Below are 18590 nucleotides of genomic sequence, written 5' to 3'. Positions count from 1 at the left end.
CTCTCCACCCACCAACCCCAGACCCCCTCTCCCCTCTCTCTCCACCCACCAACCCCAGACCCCCTCTCCCCTCTCCTCTCTCCACCCACCAACCCCAGACCCCCTCTCCCCTCTCTCCTCCACCCACCAACCCCAGACCCCCTCTTCCCTCTCTCCTCCACCCACCAACCCCAGACCCCCTCTCCCCTCTCTCTCCACCCACCAACCCCAGACCCCCTCTCCCCTCTCTCTCCTCCACCCACCAACCCCAGACCCCCTCTCTCCTCTCTCTCCTCCACCCACCAACCCCAGACCCCCTCTCTCCTCTCTCTCCTCCACCCACCAACCCCAGACCCCCTCTCTCCCCTCCCTCCTCCACCCACCAACCCCAGACCCCCTCTCCCCTCTCTCTCCTCCACCCACCAACCCCAGACCCCCCTCTCTTCTCTCTCTTTTTTTTACGATCAGTTGAAACAAGAAGATGCTCGGTGTAGTCGGCACTTTGTTTCGTTCATCATTTCGTAAATTTTTTTTTTTTACATTTTTAAACTTTGCTTTATGTAAACCCCCACCTCTCGCTCACTCTCTCGCTCTCTCTCTCGTTCTGCACGTAGCCATCTCTCCACCCACCAACCCCAGACACCTCTCTCTCCCCTCTCTCTCCACCCACCAACCCCAGACCTCTCTCCCCTCTCTCTCCACCCACCAACCCCAGACCTCTCTCTCTTCCCTCTCTCTCCACCCACCAACCTCCAACCCCCCTCTCTTCTCTCTCTCTCTCCACCCACCTTTCTCTTCGCCACTGCCCGTGAGGTTTGTGACGGAGATGCGGCACAAGACGCGCGCCCCGACACTGATCGCCGTCAATTTGGTCGGAACAAACAACTCTGGTGACCCCCCCACCACCCAGGTGTGAAAGTTAACCCAAAGCACCGCCCCCCCCCCCTAAGGTGTGAAAGTTAACCCAAGGCCCCCCCCGCCCCCCCTAAGGTGTGAAAGTTAACCCAAGCCCCCCCCCTGCCCCCCCTAAGGTGTGAAAGTTAACCCAAGGCCCCCCCCCCCCGCCCCCTCCCCAAAGTGTGAAAGTGATTAAACACCGGTTGTGTTCGCGGTCTTTGAGCTACGTTTGACTTCTTTCGCGGGCCGCGCTCACTCGCTGAAGATAATGCAGGGTGCTTGAAAACAATGTTGACACTTCAAACCGTGATGGTCGCAAGACTTGCAGAGAGACCCCAAGACTTGCAGAGAGACCCATATACTCACACAGAGACCCATATACTCACACAGAGACCCATAGACTCACACAGAGACCCATATACTCACACAGAGACCCATATACTCACACAGAGACCCATATACTCACACAGAGACCCATATACTCACACAGAGACCCATATACTCACACAGAGACCCATATACTCACACAGAGACCCATATACTCACACAGAGACCCATATACTCACACAGAGACCCATATACTCACACAGAGACCAACAGATTCGAATACTTACAGACCCGCATACTCACGGACCTGCATATGGAACCATAAGATTGAAATAAAGACACATAGACTTAGAGACCCGCAGACATGCAGAGAGACCCATATACTCACAGAGACCAACAGACTCCCATCGAGACTCACATATAGAACCATAGACTCAAAAAGAGACTCATTGACTCAGAGATCAACAGACATGCAGAGAGACCCATAGACTCACACAGATAACCTATCATATAGACCGATAGCCTCACATTTACCAGGTAAGGCCCACTGAGCTATGTAGCTCTTCATCAGAAGCAACTTGGCCACAAATGATAGCTCAACGAAGTGGCTTATCACGTGTAAATGTATCGCTGCTAAATACTCTAAACGCGTGATGTTGATTCTAAAATGTGGAGAGAAAAACCGGAGGACCCGAAGAAAAATCCACGCGACCACGGGGAGAGAGCGAGACGTGCATACTCGAAATATACATTCTAGATTTGAAGCTTTCGTGACTGCAATGATTCATACTCTTAGGTTTTTTTCGGTAAAGTCACGTAGGTAAAAATTAAAATTAAAAATTAATAATAAAATGATAGAAATAATAACAGAAATAAAATAATAAATCACGACGTTTCGGGCGCAACACAAGCGTCTGACATCAGGTGGGACAACCACAGCAAGAAACATGCTGAATATAAATATACAGCAGGACTTCAGGGCCGGGATCGAACCCACGGCCACCTATATACCAGGGGAGGTAGTTAAGATCTCGCCACCGTGGCACTATACGTTGTATAGTACTATACGCTGTATCGTGCCCGACATCAAATATCAATCATGCTTCCTGCACAACACTCAAGAGTATGGTTTTACCCCGTCGGTTTCACCAGGCCGAAACGTCCTTCACACAAATGCACGCACGTGCAGAAAATACGCGCAGAGGGCATCTTTTTTTTTATTCATGCAGCTTTATTGAGTATATTGTTCACAATTGCGTTTAAGGTTAATGATTTTCACAGGATGTATTCCAATTCTGCTGCCCACATTTAGACGACGCGTTCCAAGCAAACCAGATCCCACCGCAGATACTTTTGCTTTCTTGCAGAGAATACCGGCGAATTACACCACAGTCGCACACCTTTGCCAATCTCGTTCGTAAGCTTGTCATCACAGCTGCTAGACCGTACGAGTCTTTAGCCGTGCAAACAAAGTGAGCACTGATCCGCTTTACCTGTCTGCTGAATAAACCTTCAGAGCTGGAATTGGTGGAATTCATTTCAAACCGCAAGTTTAATTGAAGTTGGGTTCCTTTTGAGTGCAGCGCGTCCCTGTGATGAACCTGAGCCCATTGATGTTTAATTGATAAGCAGGTGAGCACTCAGTGGACCAGGAATGAGTCGTTTGCAAGATTGACCCCCGGGGGTCACCGAAATGACAAAAGGAAAACAAAGAACCGCACAGAAGGTGCTGCACTTGAGAACTCGTTTTTTTTTGTATGACAGGCGTGTGTGTGTGTGCGATCATAGGAATCTAGCGCAGGAACTCCGCCAAGCTGTCCCATTGCGCTGATGTTGTATAAACCACCACGAGTCATCTGAGCCACTGGCAAAAAAATCTGCTTGAGAAAAAGACTGTGCTTAGACATCGTTATGTCTATGTGGTACAGCGTGTTCTAGTCGTGCAAGGCAAGCATTTAATAGCTCATTTTAATATTTATTCATCATCGTAGCATGTTGGTACATGGCGCTTGTCTACAATAAGCCTCGTCCCGTGAAGTTGCAATCCACGCGATTGTCTTCACACTCATTGTAGTCCAGTAACATTTACGACTTTGATGATCTGTAAAAAATACAAAAAGCACGGTTAAAGATGCAACATCAATATAAAACCCTGCCACCAACCTATTCTGCAGCTTGCTACGGAGAGCAGAGTTGCCAGGTTGTGTTTTTTTTAATTCATGGAGGTGACCCTCATATCCAGGGCCGGAGTCAGGCACGTGGCTTTAGGGGCTGCATCCCCAGGGGCCTCCGTCAGCTGGAGGGCCTCCAGAGATGAAGTGAAAAGTTATTCCACTTGTGAATGCTGAATCTTATTTGTTGTTAGCCTTGTAAAAATACATTTAATTTTTCTTTAACTTTTGTTTTCCTTTTGAAAATATAACTGGGGGCCTCACAGTACCCTGGAGCCCAGGGGCCTACAACATCTTAATCCGGCCCTGCTCATATCCTTCAAGAGTTCTACTCACTCAGCAATTGAACCTTCTTCAACCGCAGATGACAAAACGTGCCCGTTTGCCAAGCGGTAATCCAAAGTTGCTCTTTGAGGAGCTACCCAAACGAACGGCTCTCTCCTGCGTACAGTCGCCGGTGACCGACCGGGCTGAGACCAGCAAACTCCACACCCGAGAACCTGCACGGGTCGTAGATGTATCAGCGGCCTGTAGCTCAGAGCTCTGACACGGCCGATTCGTAACCCTGTGTGGCTGACACCTGGACTACGCTGAAAGCCGACTCGGCTACGATCCAGGGTATCCGTCGCGCCTTGCGGCGCCGTCCACCGCCCCCACTTTGTAAGAGGCAGCCGCAACGAGGAGGAGGAGGTGGTGGGGGGGAAGAGTAGGTAGGGAGATCATGGAGCGTGCCGGCCCGATCGTCGCTGCAGCAAAGCGCCCGCCTCTCTCTGTCTGTCGGCGTCCGTCGTGAGACGAATGGCCGTCGAATCCCCTGAGAGGAGCTCGCGCCGCGGAAAGTCGCGATGGATTTTGGGGGCCTCGACTAAATGACGCTTGGAGGGCTGTGGCGGGGAGGTCGACGTGGTGGTCGCTACGACCCGGGGCCGGTTGAGCGTGTTAGCGAGTGAGAAGTCCGAGCGTGAGCGGTGGCGAGCCTCACCGGATGAGTGTCTTCCTCTCGGTTGTCTCCACCACCTTCTGCTCCTGGAAAGACGACTGCTGGTGTTGGTGTCCAGAGCTGCTCCAGCCGCTTGAAAACTCACTCACCATCGCCGAGATGCGACAGTCCTCGCCTTCCAGGAGTTTTCTGCGTGGCACGCACGCGCACACACGCACCGTGCAACAGAGCAGAGTTTAGCTCGGAAAGAGGATATTGGGCATGAACAATGATGATCGTGAGCTCACACACACAGGGTTGGGTGAAGCCTTACATGCACTTCTTAACATCGCTAAACATTTTAATTTTTACAAAACTCCCAATATTTTACCGACATCAAAACACATTCTTCAACAACACAAAGGAAAATATATTCTAGGTGACGTATTGGGCAATGTCTCTTCTAATGGCTCTTCTTCATCGGAAGAAATTAATTTACGTGCAGTGAATGAGGACCATTATATATTCCTTGCAAGGCAACAGTGTTATTGACGATTGTGATGCCTTGTTGTTGTTGATTGTGCTTGCGTGCCAATGCAGCAGGAGCACCACCACATAGTTTGGTACATTCTAAATGAACTCTTTCAGAGGGTGATGAGCGGGTGATTGTTTTGCCTTTCTTGTGCTCTGCACTGTTATCATGTATATGCACTGTTTGTTGTTGTATCGTTCTTACCCGCCACGACTGGATATGTGTGAAAAAGAGCAGCATAGCTCAGTGGATTCCTCCAGCGTAAATACATATTCTGTTTGTGATGTGAGAGAGCGCATGTAGTCTGTGCATTCATGCGTTGAGCCATTGTTGTTGATACTTACACCCACAATACATGCACGTGGATAACGATCGCTATTTTTTTATTCTTATATAATTGCATCGGGACCGGTTCGGATTTCACTCACCGCATATGAGTCACCACTGGGAATAACAACTCAGTTCGCCGATGTCATGATGTAGTGCGCGAACCACCGCACCACCACTCGTCCACACAATCACTTACCGGTAAGTGGCGATCTCAATGTCCAGAGCCATCTTGACATTAAGAAGGTCCTGATATTCTTGAAGGTGGATGGCCATCTTCTCCTTGGTGGACCTCAGCTCTTCCTTGAGAGTATCTAGTTGCAACTGAGAAGAGACGACAGATTAGCCATGTTCTTGGTTCTTTCGGTAAAGTCACGTAGAAGGGAAATAATAAAAATAAAACATAATAAAATAATTCTCACGACGTTTTGGCCACAACGCAACAGCATCTCCCCGACAGACCTGGTCTTCACCTGAGGACGGCTGCTTGCGTTGTGGCCGAAACGTCGTGAGAATTATTTTATTATGTTTTATTTGTATTATTTCCCTTCTACGTGACTTTACCGAAAGAACCAAGAAGATGAATCCATGCAGTCACGAAAGCTTTAAATCGAAAGATTAGCCATGGTTACCTGGGCCAATGAGGCAGCAAACAGGGCCTCATGTTCAACTGCAACCCTAACGACAGGGGGGGGGGGGGAGGGCTATCCACAGGCAGTAGCCCATTCATGTGTAGTGACTCACTTGGAGACATAAGTTCTTGGAGGCATATTCTTGGTTCTTTCGGTAAAGTCACGTATGTAGAAAATAAAATAAAATCACCTGATGATGGACGCTTGCGTTGCGCCCGAAACGTCGTGATTTACTTTATTTTATACCTACGTGACTTTACCAAAAGAACCAAAGAGTGCGGTTCTGGTATTGCCTGTCGGGTGATTCCAAAGCAACGAATCCCGTACAAACGTGCAGAATCATGCCGACGGTATCCCAACACCGAATGGAGCGACCGCTCTCGGTGCCGCGGGTATCGGAACGCCCCATCGAGCACCGAACGTTGGGCCAATGCGCGTCGGTGCCCAACGTTGGCTCGACGTCTTTAAATACAGCACGTGTGTGTGTGTGTGCGCTATGAAGAAGGGCAATTGTCAAAAACGTCACATGTCAGAAAAGTTTCCTTTTAATTTTTTTTTCGTGAAGCGCCGAAAGCTCACCTGGTACTGTTCCAGCTCGATGCGGTACTTCTCCTCCGTGTCCTTGATCTGGGCGAGCAAAGCCGAGTTCCTCAACTTGAGGTTCTCCAACTCCCTCTCAAGCGCTTGTATCTATAGGTGGGTGGTGGTGGTGGGGGGGGGGTCACAGCATCACACACAGGGGTTCATCGCAGCACGTGGGGGTCGAGGGGTCACTCTTTGTGTGTCGTCAGGGGCCACCAGTGGCCAGGGGGCCTTGCGATGAAGACCACGGCTGTACTGGACACACACGAGGCATACACACGATGTGACGTTCACGAAAAGGAGGCCTCTGATCGCGCGACTTATCACGTAGAAGGGAAATAATAAAAATAAAACATAATAAGCTGCCATCTGCCCGCGACTGCAGACAAGCCCTGAATTGAATGTGAAGCCAGACCCATCGGAGATGCATTCGCCTTGGAAGGACGTCTTTAAATACAGCACGTGTGTGTGTGTGTGCGCTATGAAGAAGGGCAATTGTCTAAAAACGTCACCTGTCAGAAACGTTTCCGTTTAATGTTTTATTTTCGTGTTATTGATCAGTGGGTTGAGCCTTGTTATTTTACTTGTGCTCGTTTCACACACGTGCCGCTCTTCGCCTTTCACGCGTCTCTCCTTCCCCCACGCGCAACGAGAATCTCAACGCGCGCACGCTGTGACCCCGCCGACGACGATCTCCGTCAACTCACGCTACACGTGGGAGGGGTGGGGGGGCGGTGGTGCACGAAGACCCCCTGAGATTCTCCGCCGTGACAAATGCTCGTCGACGCACAAAGACAAAGATTCCCCAGCATAGCCTTGACAGACTGTAGGGGCAAGTTCTGTTAGCGAGCACCTGTGAAGGGCCAGAATGGCACACCAGGGGGTGGGTGGCCAGCACCACGCCCGGCCGCCTTTGTCTCCCCAGTGGCGATGTTTTTACGGCACCGCACCAGGTACTCATTTGAGGCTGAGTCGACATAGGGGAGGCCCAGAACCGGTTCATATAATTGTCACTGGTGTCGGCCGTGAGCGGGAATCGAACCCGGGTCACCAGGTTCGTAGCGTAGCGCGCTAACTGCTACACCACCGCTCCCCACACACACACACACAGCTCCACACACACACACGCAGCTCCACACACGCACGTGCACGTACCAGGAGTTTTGAGTCGGAGAGCTCCTTCTTGAGGATGCAGAATTCCTCGACGTTGCGGCTGCTGTTTTGGCTGACGTCGGCAAACTTGTTCTTGTACCAGTCGTCCATCTCCTGTTACGGGACAGGGCACATCGAGGATGTGTGCGTCACACAGCTGCCAATGCCACGCAGACTAATGAACAACACTCCCTTGCGATAGAATGTTTTTGTTTGTTTGTTGAACACACGTTTCATAACTGGACCCTGCAACAGGAATGTGTAATTCTTACCACCAAGCTAGGAAGCGATCGTCACTCTCCATACACTGGAGGTGTATACAGAGTGCTGATATTGATCGCCTTGGATCCCGTTTGTGCGGTACCCTAGTGCAGTGATTTGCTCAATTGTGCTAATCGATTCCGTTGGCGCTCAACCACCACCACCACTGCCACCACCACCACACTGCTTCCCCCGCACCTCCGATTAGCACGGTTGGCTACGTACGATGCGAGAGGAGGTCGACATACATACACACACTGCGGGTCACGACGATATACTCACTCTTCCACTCACTCCGCTCACTCACTCACCCACTCACTCTCACACACACTCCATTCATCCACTCACTCACCCACTCACTCTCCCACACACTCTACTCACCCACCCACCAACTCACCCACTCCAATTTCCCACTCACTCACCCACTCACTCTCCCACCCATTCCACTCATCCACTCACCCACTCACTCACCCACTCACTCACCCACTCACTCTCCCACACACTCTACTCACCCACCCACCAACTCACCCACTCCAATTTCCCACTCACTCACCCACTCACTCTCCCACCCATTCCACTCATCCACTCACTCACCCACTCACTCTCCCACCCACTCTCCCACACACTCTACTCACCCACCCACCAACTCACCCACTCCAATTTCCCACTCACTCACCCACTCACTCTCCCACCCATTCCACTCATCCACTCACTCACCCACTCACTCTCCCACCCACTCTCCCACCCACTCTACTCACCCACCCACCAACTCACCCACTCTAATTTCCCACTCACTCTCCCACCCACTCTCCCACCCATTCCACTCATCCACTCACTCACCCACTCACTCTCCCACTCACTCTCCCACCCACTCTCCCACCCACTCTACTCACCCACCAACTCACCCACTCCAATTTCCCACTCATTCACCCACTCACCCACTCACTCTCCCACCCATTCCACTCATCCACTCACTCACCCACTCACTCTCTCACCCACTCCACTCACCCACTGACTCACCCACTCCACTCACCCCACTCACCGCACTGCGGGTCACCTCACTCCTCTGTCTGCTTCTTCCCTCGCACCGCTCCACTTTCAAATTCCAAACTCCCACAATCCCCCCCCCCCCCACCCCCGGCTCAACGATAATAAAGAACCCTTTGCTCAATTCAAGAAAGATTCACTCTCTACTCCCTTGTCTATTACAACTTTGATAGTGCTCTTTGCTGCTGGTCCGTTCGACGTTTTGTGCCTGTTCCTAAGAAATAGTGTAGTTTATTGTTGTTGCTACGTGCTGTACGTGATTAAAAAAAAACGACTAAACACAAATCAAATACCTTGAGATTCTTGGAGGCGATGTCCTCATAGTGTGCACGGATGTCCCGCAGGGCGTTGGTGAGGTCGGGCAGCCCGTACGAGAGCTCCACGGTGGCGGACACCACCTGGATCTGGGCCATGAGCTCCTCGATCTCCTGTTGGCAGGACGAGATGCACGCAGCAAGAGCACACAACAGCGGCGTTCGCACTTTCTCCAGCAGTGAAGCGATCCGGCAGCTGGGAGGCGGGTATTGGTTGGGTCACACAGTCGACGAGGTGCTTGAGAAACTCCACGTGCAGGGAGCAGGGTGGCGGATGTATGCAGCATGTGCGTTGAGCTTCTTTCGCGCCGTACGTAGCCAAGCGTGCGAATCGGAGGTGGCAGACTGGTGTCGCTCCCGGCGGAGTCAATTTAGAGGTTTAACGTGTCTCTTGATTGCAATGATTCATGTTTTGAGGACATTTTCTACGAGACGTAAAAAAGGCAATAACGTCAAGGGATGTGTTCGCTATGTCGTGAATCCTCTCCCTTGGCGATACGAGAGATGGAGGCGTCAGTGAGCACGACACAGACAGGCGCTGCGTCGCGACATCACGGTGGCCTTGGAGGGGCCGCCGTTGTCTCCACCTGGCAGAAGCCTTTGGGGCCTGGGGGCCTGTGATTAGTGCCTCCTTGAGAATTGATAATTGGTTTTTTACCCTTCTATCTGGCAACAAAACTGACACCTTTTTTACAAGGAGTCATGTTTGCATAGACCACAATACCTGCAGCCATAATGCAAACAAAAAACATAACTCTGATAATATATGCACTGTCCTTGAAGTTGATTGGTCCACACCCGATGACTCCTTGTAAAAAAGGTGTCAGTTTTGTTGCCAGATAGAAGGGTAAAAAAACAATTATCATATTTTTTACTGGCAAATGAGGATTCCAATGGTGTTAGTGCCTCCTTGTTGCTCAACTCCGACGTTCTGGGCATTTGGTGCGTGCGTCAGAATTCGCGTTAAAAAGCAAAACAAAATTTGCGTTAAAAAGCAAAAAAAATCCGTGTCGGCCGTTGCAGCCGGCGCTGACAGCACGCATCACGGGGCTCGAGATTCAGACATCTGTCGTAAAACGTGCCGAGGTGGAAACTGGCCGGTGAGACCTTTCCGGCACCCATTCATTGTGCGGATGCGAAGCCGCCACTGAGCAGCGAGCTTTACCTGATGCTGCACGCGTTTCAGGAACTCAAGTTCTCGCTCCAGCAGCTCGATCTGGGCCTCCAGGTCCTACTCTCTTTGAGGTGGCGGCGTCAACGTCCTAAGCACCACGTCGGGGATGACACACAGCGAAACTAAAACTTAACTTTTTCGATTTAAAGCTTTCGTGACTGCAGGGTTTCATCTTCTTGGTTCTTTCGGTAAAGTCACGTAGAAGGGAAATAATGAAATAATAAAAATAAAACATTATAAAATAATTCTCACGACGTTTCGGCCACAACGCAAGCAGCCGTCCTCAGGTGAAGAACAGGTCTGTCGGAAAGTCGGAAAGACAGCTGTCTTTCCGACAGACCTGTTCTTCACCTGAGGACGGCTGCTTGCGTTGTGGCCGAAACGTCGTGAGAATTATTTTATTATGTTTTATTTTTTTATTATTTCTCTTTTACGTGACTTTACCGAAAGAACCAAGAAGGTTAACTTTCTTCTTTTACTTCACCAGGCAAGGCCCCCACTGAGCGATGTAGCTCTTTTTCAGAGGCGACCTGTCCACGAATGGATAGCTCAACGAAGTGGCTTATCAAGTGGAAATTTACAGCAGTGGCCAAATATTCAAAACGCGTGATGTTGATTTCAAACGTGGAGGGGGAAAACCGGAGGATCCGGAGAAAAATTCGCGCGACCGCGGGGACAGAGATGTACAAACTCCAAATATACATTCATAATAAAGGTTTTTGGGTTAGATTATATAAGTATAAATGACTCGGTCACCCACCACCACCCAACACAGCCAATTAGTAAGGTTTGTCACGGAAACAAAACGTGCCAATTCGTTATTATTCAGCCCATTTACAATTTGATTACTGTGACGTTTCTCTTGCAATTATAGCCAGCATCATCGGGCGATTTGGCCATAATTGTCATTATTGGTCGGGATCGAACCTACAACCATCCTGTATACCAGGCGGGGTAGTTACATCTCTCCATCGCAGCACCCCCTCTGAAGAAAGAGCGGTGAGTCGGGCTTACCGGCCGGAAGGCATCCAACTCAGCCTCGGCGTCCTTCCTCTCCTGCAGAATGATGTCGTACTTGCTCATGATCACCGCCAACTCTGCGGCCAGGGAATCTTTCTCTGCCACGGCGGAGTCCTAGAGCGGATTAAAAATAAATCATAATCATCGTCGTCGTCGTCGTTCATCCATCTCAGGACAACTCTCAGTAACATCAGCCCTCTGTTAATGCTATCCCACTCATCAGCCCTATCTCACTCATCAGCCCTATTCCACTTGATTCACTTGTCGATTCGGTTAGATTCATTTAATCAGATAAGAGCTCACTGAGATGACCTCGACATTTAACTTTTCTAGTTTAAAACACATTCCTGCGGAGGGAGCTGGTAGGAACGTTGGGTTGCTCGGTCAATGGCCAGGGTCAACGGCGGCGTGGTGTATTCCGCAAATATGCCCGACTGTGAGGGCGGGCACAAGCCGGCGTGAGTAGGTTAAACGTTGAGTTTTGTAAGGGCACCACGGGGTGACCAGCCCCTCCCCACTCAACCCCACCCCTCCCAGCCCCCACCCTGCCCCACCCTCCCCACCCAGCCCCTCCCCACCCAGCCCCACCCTCCCCACCCAGCCCCTCCCCACCCTCCCCTCCCCATCCAGCCCCTCTCTCCCCTCCCCACCCAGCCCCTCCCTCCCCACCCAGCCCCTCCCTCCCCACCCAGCCCCTCCCTGCACGAGGGACACAATAATGATCTGTGGGCTGGTGTAATCAGGAGGTTCCTACCAGTACTAAATGTGTTTTATATTGTGCTATATTTTTCTAATTGCTGGATATTCGTGTACATTTTGTTTCATGTAAAGTGCTCCGAGTTGGCTTTTATTTATGTGAAGTGCGCTGTGTGGATTACAATTGTTTGACTGAATTCGATTTTGCCTAAATCCCAGCTCTGAGAATTTAAATGAGGCGACCAACTGCCAGTGAGTGAGTGAATCAGTGAGTGAGTGAATTAGTGAGTGAGTGAATCGGTGAGTGAGTGAATCAATGAGTAAGTGAATAAGTGAGTGAGTGAAGTCAGTGAGGTGAGTGGGTGAATTAGTGAGTGAGTGAGTGAGTGAATCAGTGAGTCAGTGAATTAGTAAGTGAGTGAATCGGTGAGTGAGTGAATCAGTGAGTGAATGAATCAGTGAGTGAGTGAATCAGTGAATCAATGAGTGAGTGAATCAGTGAGTGAAACAGTGAGTAAGTGAATCAGTGAATCAGTGAGTGAGTGAATCAATTAGTCAGTGAATCAGTGAGTGAATCAATGAGTGTGTAATCAGTGAATCAGTGAGCGCTGGATCATTAATCACCCTGGCTACCTGACGATTATTAAATCAGTAATTGACTAAGAAACCCATCAGAACAGAATCACAGTGCAGGCTGTAAAACCACGAGGTTGTCGTAAAAATCACTCAACATCTGTGCGCGGGCACAATGAGTTGTTTGAAAATGACACTTTATGACTGATTGGTTTGATTCAATGATTGTTGGTTAATTGATTGTGTGATTAATGTATTGATTGGTTGCTTAATCGATTGGTTGAGTGATTGTTCAATTGATGCCATGATTAATTGATTGCTTTCTTAGTTAATCGACTGATTGCTTGTTCAAATCATCGTTTTGAGTGGTTTATTGCTAAAGTAATTGCAGCTTGATCGATTAACTAACTGATTATACTGATTAATCAATTAATTTAACGTTCAGTTGATTCATTCATTGCTTGGTCAATCGCCTGGTGATTGTTTGAGTGAGTGAGCGACGCTTGCTTGGCTCATCAACTGACGTGGCGCTCCGATGGGGCCCCACGCGTGGCAGAGCAGCGGTCAGCGCGCAGCGCCACGAACCCGGCGACCCGAGTTCGACTCCCGCTCACTCCAACCAACACCGGTGACGATTATCTGAACCGGTACTGGGCCTCCAGATTACACTGGTCAACACACTTTTTCTGGCATAAGGAATTCCAACGGGTTTAATGTAATTTTGGGGTGCTCATTCCAAATCTGGCATCAGTTTTTGTCTATCACATCAGGTTTTTGAGATATCAAATATTGCATTTTCAATAAAAACTGCAGAAGAAAAATATTAAATTAATGTGGATATCTACATAAAATGATATAAACACACTCTCCTAAAAATACAGCACCATATTGTAACACTAAAGCAGTCACTGACTCGCAACAACTTGCAATCATAAATGACAGAGTTAATTTCGGGTAAAATCAATGAAAATGGGGTATGCCGATAGCATAGAAATGAGATGTGATAGAGCAAATCTGAGATCAGATTTGGAATCAGCACCCTGAAATTAGTCTAAAACAGCTGCAAAAGTCCAGGCCATAAAAAAAAAAAAAATGTTTTTTTTTGTTGACCAGTGTTATCTGAACCGGTACTGGGCCTCACCTAGGTCGACTCAGCCTCAACTGAGTACCCTGTGCCATGCGTAAACATCGCCACCGGGGGAGACAAAGACGGTCGGGCGTGGTGTTGCCCTCACCCCCCTCGTATTGCCTACTCGCTACAACAATAGCACTTGCCCCGACAGTCTGCCTGAGGCTATACGGGGGGCCTTTGCCTTTGTCCCCTCACCTGCTCGATGCGCACGCTCTCGGCGGCTCGGCGCAGCTCCTTGAGCTCAGCCTCGTAGAGCGCTCGCAGCCCCGTGGGCTTCGTGTCGCGACGCATCAGCGCCTCGATCTCCGCCTCTAGCATGCGGTTGTCTTGCTCCAGTGTGCGCACCTGGGGAGAGGCGGGGCAAAGACAAAGATCCCCCGTGTAGCCTTGACAGGATTTTGAGACAAGTTCTAGTCTATGGGAACCTCATTTGCAAGTAAAAATATGATAATTGGTTTTTTACCCTTCTATCTGGCACAAAACTGACACCTTTTTACAAGGAGTCATGTTTGCATAGACCGCAATACCTGCAGTCATAATACAAACAAAAGACATAACTCTGATAATGTATGCACTGTCCTTGAAGTTGATTGGGCCACACCCGAGACAGCTTTCCTTAGAGTCTAGTCTCATATGGGTTGGACCAGATGACGCCAAAAGGCGCACAACTCAAAGACAATGCACCATCAGAGTATGAGAGCTCGGGGCAAGCATCTACACTATGGGAACCTCATTTGCCAGTAAAAATATGATAATTGGTTTTTTACCCTTCTATCTGGCAGTTCTAGTGTGAGAGAGTAGCGAACTACGATGGAGACGAAGATCGTCCCGTGTCGCCGGAACAGACTGTTGAGAAAAAGTTCAACTTTTTGAGAGTTGCACCGACAAACGAGTCAAAGACAAAGATCCCCCGTGTAGCCTTAACAGACTGTTGGGAAAAGTTCTCCTGTTAGAGAGTAGCAGCACTTAAGAAAGAGACAATGGTCCCCGTGTAGCCTTAACAGACTATTGGGACAAGTTCTCCTGTTAGAGAATAGCAGTACTTAAGAAAGAGACAAAGATCCCCCGTGTAGCCTTAACAGACTATTGGGACAAGTTCTAGTGTTAGAGAGTAGCAGCACTTAAGAAAGAGACAAAGATCCCCCGTGTAGCCTCAACAGACTATTGGGACAAGTTCTCCTGTTAGAGAATAGCAGTACTTAAGAAAGAGACAAAGATCCCCCGTGTAGCCTTAACAGACTATTGGGACAAGTTCTCCTGTTAGAGAGTAGCAGCACTTAAGAAAGAGACAAAGATCCCCCGTGCAGCCTTAACAAAATATGTGGACAAGTTCTGTTAGAGAATAGCAGCACTTAAGAAAGAGACAAAGGTCCCCCGTGTAGCCTTAACAGACTATTGGGACAAGTTCTCCTGTTAGAGAATAGCAGCACTTAAGAAAGAGACAAAGGTCCCCCGTGTAGCCTTAACAGACTGTTGGGACAAGTGCTGCAGTCCAGCAGCAGCACCTACGAAGGAGGCAGAGATCCCGGTGGGGGTTTGGGGTGGGTGGGGGTTTGGTGGGGGGGTTTGGGGTGGGTGGGGGTTTGGTGGGGGGGGTTTGGGGTGGGTGGGGGTTTGGTGGGGGGGGGGGTTTGGGGTGGGTGGGGGTTTGGTGGGGGGGGTTTGGGGTGGGTGGGGGTTTGGTGGGGGGTTTGGGGTGGGTGGGGGGCAGCTCGTACGAGTTCGATGTAGACGGCGAGCCTATCGTTGAGTCCCACCAACTCCTGCCTCTCGCTGCATCTCGCGGCGCGGTACTCGGCATTCTGAGCGCTGGCCGCGACCAGATCGGGACCCGGACCCCCGGATCCTGCGCCGAATCTGGCGCACGCAGAGACACCCCGACACCACCCCGACACACACACCACCACCACGGCAAGCATCAAGATCGAGTCCTCGCGTCACCGGCACCGTCGAAGAGGGGGGTGGGTGGTGGTGGTGGGGTGGTGGTGGTGGTGGGGTGGTGGTGGTCTAGTGGTGGTGGGGTGGTGGTGGTGGAGTGGTGGTGGTGTGGTGGTGGTGGTGGGGAAGTGGTGGTGGGGTGGTGGTGGTGGGGTGGTGGGGTGGTGGTGGTGAGGTGGCGGTAGTGGTTGGGTGGTAGTGATGGGGTGGGGTTGTGGTGTGGTGGTGGTGGTGTGGTGGTGGTGGTGGGGTGGTGGTGGTGGTGGGGTGGTGGCTGTGGTGAGGTGGTGGGGTGGGGTTGTGGTGTGGTGGTGGTGGTGGGGTGGTGGGACCGCGTGCCATCTCATCGGCAGGGAGTTGCGGACGCACGCGCTCACTCGTTCGTTGGCGCATTTTGGAACGCGCACATACAACAGGGTACAGGGAGAAGGCATCAACGAGAGGGAGAGAGGTCTTTAGAGGATTGTGGTAATTAAAAATAAAAGTCGACACGGACGCCGATCGATGTGTGGCGCGCTGAGAGAGAGAGCGCGGAGAGAGTGAATTCCCGACGACCAAAGCCACGGCGGCAGAGAAGCGACGTTTCGCAACCACCCCCTCCCCCGTGTCTAGTTCCAGAGACGACTCGGGGCTCGACGAGGAGGAGGAAGAAGGGGGAAACAAAGAGGAGGAGGAGGCCCCTTGAGGCCGATCGGTGGTTGTCAGATTGCAACGGACGGTTAATCTGATTCCGACTGAATGTGAAACCGAGCATGGTTATCAACGGAGGCTCTCGTTCCACGGCTGGGTGATTAACGCCGGTGACTTTAACCAGGCCGGCGTGCGCGCGCATTCAAAGCATGACCGGCCGGCCTTGGTACACCCCAAATCGCTTGTGGATCAACTGGATTCTCTGTTGCAGCGAAGAAATGGACCACTGCCCGACATGCCGCCTCTTGTCGACGGTGTTTTATTCTCCCAAGGACGCGCAGTGTTTGTTGACGGATTTGGTGGGCGAGATTTTTGTTTGTTAATTTTGTTTGTGCCAACAGCAGTAGCAGCAACATCAGGGTCACCAAATAATTCATTAATTTAATTCGGAAAGTTTACATTATTTACCTCGGGGAAGCATCAGTGAGCTGCCCAGAAATGATAGCTCAATGGAGCGGCTTATAGTGTGGAAATGTACAGCGGCCAAATACTCTGATCGCGTTGTGATGTTAAGTCTCAATGTGGAGGGCAAAAACCGGAGGCCCCGGAAAAAAAATCCACGCGACAGAAAGAGACAGAGAGACACACAGAGAGACAGAAATATACAAGAGGCGTCAGGGTCGCGATCAAATCGACGACCTCTTGTATACCGGGCGCGGTTGTTAACATCTCGCCACCGTATTTAAAAAAATATGTTAAAATAAATATATATATCTTTTTTGTAAAAAAAAAATCATGATAGAATATAGTATTGTATGACATACGTATACCAAGTTTGCAGTCGATACCACACTGGTAAGTGGCTTAAAATTGAGTTACAAGATTTGAGGATACGACTACAACAACAGACAGCGGGTGAATTATACTAATAGGGCTTTTCCCCTTTTTTCTGGCAACAAAACTGACACCTTTTGCAAGGAATCATGTTTACATTAACCACAATACTTGCAGTCAAATGCAAACAAAAAACAATACTCTGGTAATTTATGCATTGTCTTTAAAACTGATTGGTCCACACCAGAGACAGCTTTCTTTGGAGCCTCGTCTCATATGAAGGAGACAGCGGGTGAGTTAAATAAAAAGGCGACAGCACCACACTTCGCGCTTGACCGCAGAATCAAAACCAAGAGCGCACCTGGAGGCTCGAGCCCCGTGCAGCCCGTACGACGCCGAGTAGCCGCTGCGTCGGGAGCCGATCGCGATGCTGGCGGAGCGGCGCTGCGTAGAGGAGGCGAATCCGCGGCCGGGCGAAGCGCTCCCGGCACGGGCAGCACTTGAGCCCCGGAGCAGAGCGCTCCGCACGGGCGATGGACTGGAGGCGCGCATGTGCAGGGATTCTCCCTCGAAGTAGCGGCGATACGACGAGACTCTCTCGACGCTCATGGTGGCTGCGGTGCGGGGGACTTGTCGACGAGGTTACGAGATGATGAGGATGATGGATGGAGGCTTGACGATGGGCGAGCGAGGACGGAGGAGGACGAGGGCGAGTGTGGGTGCTTGTCTGTGGGATGACGGTGGAGTTGTCCCCGGCTTCGGTCGCGTTTATAAAGGCGGCGTGGTTCTTCATTAACACGCGGCCCGGGTTTCGGGAGGACTCTGTGAAATGTGGAGCCCGCGTGCGCGTTCATTGCCATGTAATTTACATCGCCCTGTTTTTTGTAACGCGTCCTGCCCTCGGCCCTGACGGTGGCTATTATTACTCTTTAGGCTTTTTTCGGTGAAGTCACGTACGTTAAAAGAAAACTACTAAATTAAATCACGACGTTTCGGAGGCAACACAAGCTTCCGTCTTCAGGTGGAACCGTCACAGCACAATTACTGTATTAATTTTGCTGTTGCCTCCGAAACGTCGTGATTTAATTTATTTGCTTTTTTTTAACCTACGTGACTTTACTGAAAAAAATAAAGAGAATGCATCCTTGCACTCACGAAAACTTCAAATCTAGAATGATGGCAAAATTACTCACCACGTCTCCCTCTCAATATTATTAATCACCAACTAATCCAGGATGTGCTTTCCTGCCGCCAAGCTTGCCTCGAGTTCTATGACCCTGCCATCAACTAACCCCGATATGTGAGCTTAAGAACAGCCCTATTTTCTTTTTGATTCCAGTTTGACCGTCGTGTTTTGCGGTTACTATAAAACTCACACACGAAGAAATATTGGGAACATTTAAAATAAAGAGATTTGTCCTTACAGTGATTTTATTGATGGGATAAGTAACAT

General features: G+C 50.2%; 1 protein-coding gene across 1 annotated transcript; it reads right to left on the bottom strand.

Annotated features, from left to right (window-relative positions):
• Positions 1-2420: 2420 nt before the first annotated feature.
• On the bottom strand, positions 2421-17885 carry LOC133354564 (glial fibrillary acidic protein-like). The gene is given in 12 exon segments (XM_061571513.1): positions 2421-3304; positions 4357-4503; positions 5352-5476; positions 6364-6474; positions 7522-7632; positions 9120-9254; positions 10306-10371; positions 10373-10402; positions 11329-11448; positions 13931-14080; positions 15454-15592; positions 17499-17885. Coding segments are annotated over 12 exon segments (1398 nt in total). The 5' UTR covers positions 17747-17885; the 3' UTR covers positions 2421-3288.
• Between the last annotated feature and the right edge of the window lie 705 nt (positions 17886-18590).

The sequence above is a fragment of the Lethenteron reissneri genome, chromosome 6 (genome assembly GCF_015708825.2).
Source record: "Lethenteron reissneri isolate LAM-NWPU_2019-01 chromosome 6, ASM1570882v1, whole genome shotgun sequence".
Taxonomy (NCBI): Eukaryota; Metazoa; Chordata; class Hyperoartia; order Petromyzontiformes; family Petromyzontidae; genus Lethenteron; species Lethenteron reissneri.
Note: the sequence above shows the minus strand (reverse complement) of the source record. Positions and strands in the feature narration are given on the sequence as shown.